Genomic DNA, 7504 nt, shown 5'->3' with positions numbered 1-7504 from the left:
TATCAATGCTGGATAATGAATTGCTTAAAAAAGTAGAAAGATGGATTCAAACGACATTTTAATGAAACGAAATTATAAATTAGAGATGGTTGGACGAGAGGTGGCCTATGAATGTTGTATAAAATCTAGGTTCTTATTTGGTTGTAAACAACAAAAATTTCTTATAGTAAATAGAGTCATAATTTAGTTATTTTTATTATTTGAATAAAAGTTTGGGTGATTAAATTTTGAGATACAAGATTTTGTGAATAGAGCATAATTATTTTGAGAAAATTTTAATTAACTATCGGAGATATGAGATCCGATGATTGTGAGTGCAGTAATTTAAATTTTAATGAGTGCGATAACTAGAAAAATAATTATATATGATTTTACAAATTTCATTTTTGGAATATATTTTGATTGAGTGCACTTGTTTTTACAAATTGAGGATTTCCCTTAGTAATATTATTAGAGCACAAAGTGCGTCGGGTAGCAAAAGAGCCGACGCTAAAGGGTACACTTTTAGCGTCGGTTGAATTAAATGCCGTAGCACAAAGTTTATTCTTTTGCGTCACGTAGTCAAACAGCCGACGCTAAAGGTTACACTTATAGCGTCGGTTCGTCAAACAAGCGTCGCTGAACGATGTACTTAAAGTGTCGGTTATTCTTAATATGCCGTCGCCTAAAGTTGTACTTATAGTGTCAGTTTTGTTAAAATGCCGTCGCTTAAAGTCTTCTTTTTTTTAATAATTTTTTTATATAATATGCATAATTTATATATATTATATATATAACCTGCTCATCCCCAATCAATTCACGTAGAGAAATCCAGATGGAAGTACACAAAAACAAGAGTACTAATTAAATTAAACTGAAAATAAACAAATTTAATATTAGTAATATCTACTTCTATTACATCCATCAATCATATAAGTACTACTACAACATGTCAATACCACTAATCAATAGTGAAAAAGTCTAGGAAATCCACTGATGACCGAGTCTTTTCTTCACTCGTGCTTTTCTCCAAAATACTTGAACTGGCCTTCATAGAGTGTCTGTCTGCACAATACAAGTAAATGAATACAAATGAGTTCTTTGATTACAAAATAAGTACATATATAAGTTAATTAGTTATGGCAACTGGAATTAAAAAATAATTGAATTCATCTAAGTTGTTATCATACCTGATTATAGACATTCAACAGTAAAATATTCAGCCCACAACTCTCGAACCTCATTGATTTCCTTCTTTAGATACCTTCTTGAACCAAGACCCTTGAAATTGCATATGATAACATATATATTCAGATGATAAAATATTGAGACAAATACTGAGTTTAATATTCCTAAAAGAAATATTAACTTATTTTTTCTTACCTCTTTCCAATTGATGTTGGGATTTTTTTGAGAAAGCTTGACTACTTCATACATGTACCTCATAACAAAAAATCCGCACTCCGTACCTCCTTCTTGTTGAGGACACTACACAAAGAAACAAATAATATTTATCAGAAAGGAATCATGTCAACAAAGAAAATCATATTAATGAATAACATTACTACCTGAACATCTGTATGAGACCAAAGAAATTCCTTTGTGTTATTTCTCTTTCCACCTTGTGGTACATAAAGTTTAAATGCCCTGTGCAATAGGAATATGTCAGTACATAATCCGCATCTTTTATATATAATTAAGTACTTGAAATCAAAATTAAAATCTAACTTACGTTCGTGCCGGGGTCGTCAACCGTATATCTCGTTCCCTTCTCAAGGAATCAAACACATAAATAACACTCTCATCCAAACAAAACAGAAGTAACATCCAATGATCACTACAACAATGCACACACATAAATGATAAAAACATACATATTGTTATAATATCTATAAAATGACTCGAATACATTAATTTTGTTCTTACTCTTGGATGTATGGTGCAATGATGAAACGCTTATCTTTGTTTGCAACTAAAAAATGTTTCATATATTGAGTTGCATCCTCAATACGATTGTATTCACGCTTGTGATTTATCACTAGTCTAGAAGGTGACATAAATGCAAACCTATCATCGTTTAGCTCTTTGCACAACTTCCCAATGTACCTACAAAATCATATATCACAATGAACATGCATGGTAATAAACAATACAAGAGCAGAGTATTAGGAGAATAAGAACTGTTCTTACTTTGAAAAGATTTCCAAGATGGGTATGTTTAACCAGCTCCTTTTTAGAAATTGATCAACATCTTCGTATGTCACATATATAGGTTCTCCATCTTGTTCAAAAGTAAAAGTTGTACCTTTTGCATTAGATTGCTCAAGCAAGTAGCGCAAGGATCGACAATTTTGAGTTGAATTTTCGTCACCAAGGCCTTTATTCTTTTGAGTCGCTGAACCTTTGCTCTCAGGCTTTGTGACAACATCTTTCGATCTTTTGTCATGAACTTTTTTATTCTCCAATGAAATGGGATCCTAATCAATCACAATTAGAAGCACATAAAAAGGCAGTTAAATTCGAAAAAAAATTGCTACCTTAATATAAATCATATACCTGTCCTAACATCACGAGGTCCTTAGGCCACTGTACAAAACTACCCTCAGCATTTCCTATTGTTTCATGTTCATTGCATGGCACTGGAAGGGGAGCCTGCTGAAATTCTGGAACCACATCATCAACCGATACTCTAATATTATGAGGGGCAATTGGATTATTATGAATCAGGTTACCGCCTTCATTGTTAGACGGGAATACAGTGCCCCTAGCCACGACCACTCTCCCTTTTCCCATATCTATCACGCAAAGCCGACAAAGTGTTGGTGTCTGCATTTTCATAGAAGTACAGTAGCATTAGAACTATAAATACAGAAAAGTAAGACAATTATAGTATAAAAACTAACTAGATAGTTATTATACCTTCAGCTCTGATATATGATCTTGTTCTCCCACTGATTGCCAGCTACTTCGAACAATATCTTGCCTTGGGTTTCCGATATCATCCAAGAAATTATCCTCCGGGAGTGACAAGCCCATCTGTTTTAAATGGTGAAACATCCCCTGAAGTTTTGTGTTCATTATCTCAAGCTTTTCATCACACTCCTTCTGCACTTTTTTGGTAATTTCCTGTGTAATCGTGGCCAATTCATCCATCGAAATCACCCCACTCTGTTTGCTTTTTCCCGGCCCAAAAACATCTTTAATTTTTGCTCCTCCTCCAATGCCTCTAACACGCCCTCCATGCTCCTTACGTCCAAGTACCCGTGATAAAATATCATCATGACCCTGTGGCGTCCAAGATCCATCTACAACTTCCTTCTGCAACTCACCCTGTATAGTAAAATGATATAAAGCGCTGAGAATTCATAGGATAAATGTAAGCAAATTTTATCACAAAAGGACAGAAGTAGAGTACTAATAAAAAGTGTTGAGAATTCATAGGATAAAGTTCGAGCCAAGCTGATTGTTTAAGCCCCTCTGCTGTGGATATATATTCACATACAAACTTAATTCTGTTTTTGGTTTGTAATTGAGTATTGTTTCTTAACTTTATAGAGTTTACGTCTATAGGATTCTGTACTTCTAAATATTTATACTTCTGTTTTTGGTTTGTAATTGAGTATTTTTATACTTTTGTTCTGAATATTTCTTAGTTTTCATGTGATTAGCCTACTGATTCTTGTCTTAGTTGCATCAACTCTAGGTAAATAATTTTATTTCTGTAATTCAGTTTAAGTACCTCATGTAGTTCTACTGTTCGCAAGAACTTTGTTAAGAAAGCATCAGATTTAGTCAACAAGCAGCAGTAGATTTAGTTCTTTTAAAATAATTGACACGAGTTCTTTACAAAAATGCAGGGAGACTGATTTCTTAGAATTTGAGTGCAGGGAGCCCTTAATTAAATTTAAGAATTCAGCAAAAAAATTGAGATGTAAACTTACCATTTTCTCGAAGACTTCCTTTGCTTGACCATCGATCCAGACCCCTTCATCATGGTCATTACGTGCATAATTTATATCTACATTGTCTTCCCTTAATGTGGTTGTTTGTATACCAACGGAGAAAGGGGGATTATCATCAAATTGATTATACTCGTCCTCATCTTCAACATTATCAACTCCAATGATGTGTCGCTTGCTTTGAAGAACAATGGACCACTTAGCATCAGCGGGATCTCGAACATAGAAAACTTGGTTCACTTGTGTAGCGAATATGAACGGGTCATCTTCATGACCAAACCGTAAAAAGTCTACCAAAGTGAAGCCCAAGTCATCCACCCGGACATCGCGCTTTATATCGAACCACTTACATCTAAAGAGAGCAATCTTGAAAAATCTGTAGTCAAGCTCCCAAATTTCTTCAATCACCCCATAGTATGACTTCTTTATATCTCGTGATGTCAAGGAATTGCCTCTATCAAATTCCGTTGAAGAAGCTTCCACACACACTCCACTGTTCTGTACAGTGCTTTTGTCATCTTGACTTTGTGTATAGAAAGTATACCCATTAACATCATATGCTTGATACGAACTCACAGGCATGTCAGGACCATATGCTAGCCATTTAATCGTATCAGAAACTGAAGAATGACTTGTTGAATATTGAGACATCACTTTATCTTTAAACCATTTCACAAATGATCGATTGTGTTCGTTTGTAACCCATCTTCCACTCTTAGAAGGATGACCTTGTCGAATCTCGACTAAGTGCTCTTGTAAATAGGGATTCACTTCAGTCATGTGTTGCAATACAAATAAATGGGCTCTATCAAGCAATTCAGCACTAGGAGAGATCATTTTATGTCCCAACGTACCCTGACCTTCAAGTCTTCCTTCATGACGAGATCTTGGAATTCCAACTCGATCAGCGGATGCTAGGTAGTCCGTGCAAAATTCAATAGTCTCTTCAACCGTGTACCCTTCGACAATACTGGCTTCCGGAAGACGCCGGTTTCTCACATATGCTTTTAAGATACACAAGAATCTCTCGAAAGGATACATTTGATGCAGGAATAAAGGACCACAAATTTTAACCTCTCTCACAAGATGAATGACTAAATGCACCATAATGTCAAAGAATGAGTGAAAGAAATACATTTCAAATTCACAGAGTGTGACAATAATGTCAGCTTGCAGTTTATCCAATGTCATTGGATCAATGACCTTACTGCATATAGCATTAAAGAAGAAACATAGTTTCATAAGAGCCAGTCTCACGTGCTTGGGCAATATGCCTAATCTAGCTTTCATGCCATCCTTTGTCTTGCCAGGTATATTCAACAGAGTTCCAATAATGCTTTCACAAACATTTTTTTCAATATGCATAAAATCAAGACAATGTCGAACTTGCAAGTGCTCCCAATATGGAAGATCCCAGAATATAGATCTCTTCTTCCAGGTGCTACTTGTTGTTGGCTTTTTATATAACTTCCCAAGCACAACATCAATATCTTTGACTCGTTGAAAGACCTCCTTCCCGGTTAAAGGTAAACGAGCCACCCGAGTCTCGACAGTGCCATCAAAAGAATCTTTCCTCTTACGATAAGGGTGGTTAGTGGGGAGAAAAGTACGATGACCCATATATATATTTTTTTTGCAATTGTGTAAGCGAATGTCGATCGTAGCATCCTCACAAATAGGACATGCTTTAGCTCCTTTGACACTATACCCTGAAAGGTTTCCATAGCCCGGAAAGTCACTTATGGTGCAAAAAATCATGGCACGCAAGGTGAAGTCTGTTTGGCTCTATGCATCATATATCCTCTCACCTTGATCCCACAATAACCGTAGATCTTCAATAAGTGGCTGAAGATAAACATCTATGTTATTTCCTGCCTCTTTAGGACCGGGGATTAGCAGTGTCAACATAATGTACTTGCGCTTCATGCATAACCAAGGAGGCAAGTTATAAATTGTTAAAAGAACCGGCCAAGTACTATGTTGAGAACTTAGAGTCCGATACGGATTCATGCCATCTGCACAAAGGCCAAGTCGAAGGTTTCTAAGTTCTCCGCCGAATTCCGGAAACTTTCCATCAATGGTTCTCCATTGTGGTGAGTCGGCTGGGTGTCGAAGCATCCCATCTGATTTTCTTCCTTCAACATGCCACCTCAACAGTTTCGCATCATTTACATTTGCAAAGAGTCGTCTGAATCGTTCCACTATAGGCAGATAACGCAAAACCTTGACCGGAGGCCTCTTCTTGTCATTAGTTGAAGAACTACTTCCCTCCCGCTTGAACCTAGATGCTCCGCATTTTGGACAGGCGTGTAGATGTTCGTGCTCATTGCGAAACAACACACAGTCATTTGGACATGCATGTATCTTCTTCACATTCATACCCATCGGACACAATATCTTTTTCGCCTCATAGGTGGACGTGGGAAGCTCGTTCTTCGGAGGAAGAATGTCTGCCAGAAGTTTTAGCATTTCGGTGAAACTTTTGTCACTCCACCCATTCTTCACTTTAAGCTTACACAATTTAAGGGTAGTTGACAACCTCGTAAACTGATCACTGCACCCGGGATACAAAAGTTTCTTGGAGTCATCAACCAAGTGTTCAAGAACCTCCGGCTGGTGCATTAGAAGATCTTCAACATCTTCGATCATCTCATGGACCTTGTCGTTTTCTACATCATCTTCGTTATTAGTATCCATACTATTTCCATAACTTTCATATGTTCTGCTAACTGTCTCTGGTCTTCTGGATTGTATTCCTTCACCATGCCAGATCCACTTACTATAATTTTCCATGAAGCCACGCCGAAATAAATGTCCACGCACTGTCTCGGCATCAGGATACTTTTTTAAATTATAACAGTCACGACAGGGACATGTGATCATTTCTTCTTTACCCTGTTCGGTGCCCTTCTGTTTTATGTTCTCAACCGCACATGAAATGAATTCGTTAACCCCACTAACATACTCATGTGAAACCGGCGGTAATTTGTACATCCACGTGGCACGATCCATGTTATATATCTATATAGAATAATGCAGGAAAAGTTAATTGGTATCAAAATAAATCTCGAGAAAAAAGTGTCATGTCTATATCTCTGAAGCTTATATTCTTTTTATATTAAGATTTTTCTTTCTGTATTATTTAAATTGTATAAATTATGTATCTTTCATTTTTGTAAGTGTAATTTATGTCTAGATCAGCATATAAAATGTAAATGTAAAACTGAATTTAATAAATAATTTAGAATAATTATCAAGTTCTTATTTAATTATAGAAATTAAATATAAAAATGTATGCCAAGTGCAGTTTCTCTAAGAATGTATATATTCTCAACTTTATAAAATATTGATAAATAATTAAATTGACATGATAAACACTGAATCCAAAGGCCAGAAAAAAGCAAGGAATACTATAATCAGAATTCGTGCTAAATAACAATTGTATCGTGAATCAATCCCATACCTTCCGCACCTCGTGCTTCAATATATTTTTGATTTCCTAGCATTTCATGGCTTAATTTATATTTTTATAATTTTATCTAACTTACTCAAACTTTGTTGGTCAT

At 35.8% G+C, this 7504-nt stretch overlaps 2 protein-coding genes across 2 annotated transcripts; both read right to left on the bottom strand.

The window, feature by feature from the left end:
• Positions 1-876: 876 nt before the first annotated feature.
• LOC135149322 (ubiquitin-like-specific protease 1) lies at positions 877-3519 on the bottom strand. The gene is made up of 9 exons (XM_064084804.1): positions 2899-3519; positions 2536-2805; positions 2170-2456; positions 1906-2085; positions 1712-1816; positions 1548-1626; positions 1363-1467; positions 1170-1260; positions 877-1044 (listed from the first exon to the last, which is right to left on the bottom strand). The coding sequence occupies exons 1-8, from the start codon at positions 3130-3132 to the stop codon at positions 1174-1176; spliced, it is 1347 nt and encodes a 448-aa protein (XP_063940874.1). The 5' UTR covers positions 3133-3519; the 3' UTR covers positions 877-1044; positions 1170-1173.
• On the bottom strand, positions 3305-6950 carry LOC135149525 (uncharacterized). Its single transcript, XM_064085253.1, has 3 exons — positions 5747-6950; positions 3921-5647; positions 3305-3334 (listed from the first exon to the last, which is right to left on the bottom strand). Exons 1-3 carry the CDS (start codon positions 6948-6950, stop codon positions 3305-3307), a joined length of 2961 nt encoding a protein of 986 aa, XP_063941323.1.
• Between the last annotated feature and the right edge of the window lie 554 nt (positions 6951-7504).

This window comes from Daucus carota, chromosome 9 (genome assembly GCF_001625215.2).
Source record: "Daucus carota subsp. sativus chromosome 9, DH1 v3.0, whole genome shotgun sequence".
In the NCBI taxonomy this organism is placed as follows: domain Eukaryota; kingdom Viridiplantae; phylum Streptophyta; class Magnoliopsida; order Apiales; family Apiaceae; genus Daucus; species Daucus carota.
The sequence above is the reverse complement of the archived record's forward strand: the minus strand, read 5'-3'. Positions and strand labels throughout refer to the sequence as shown.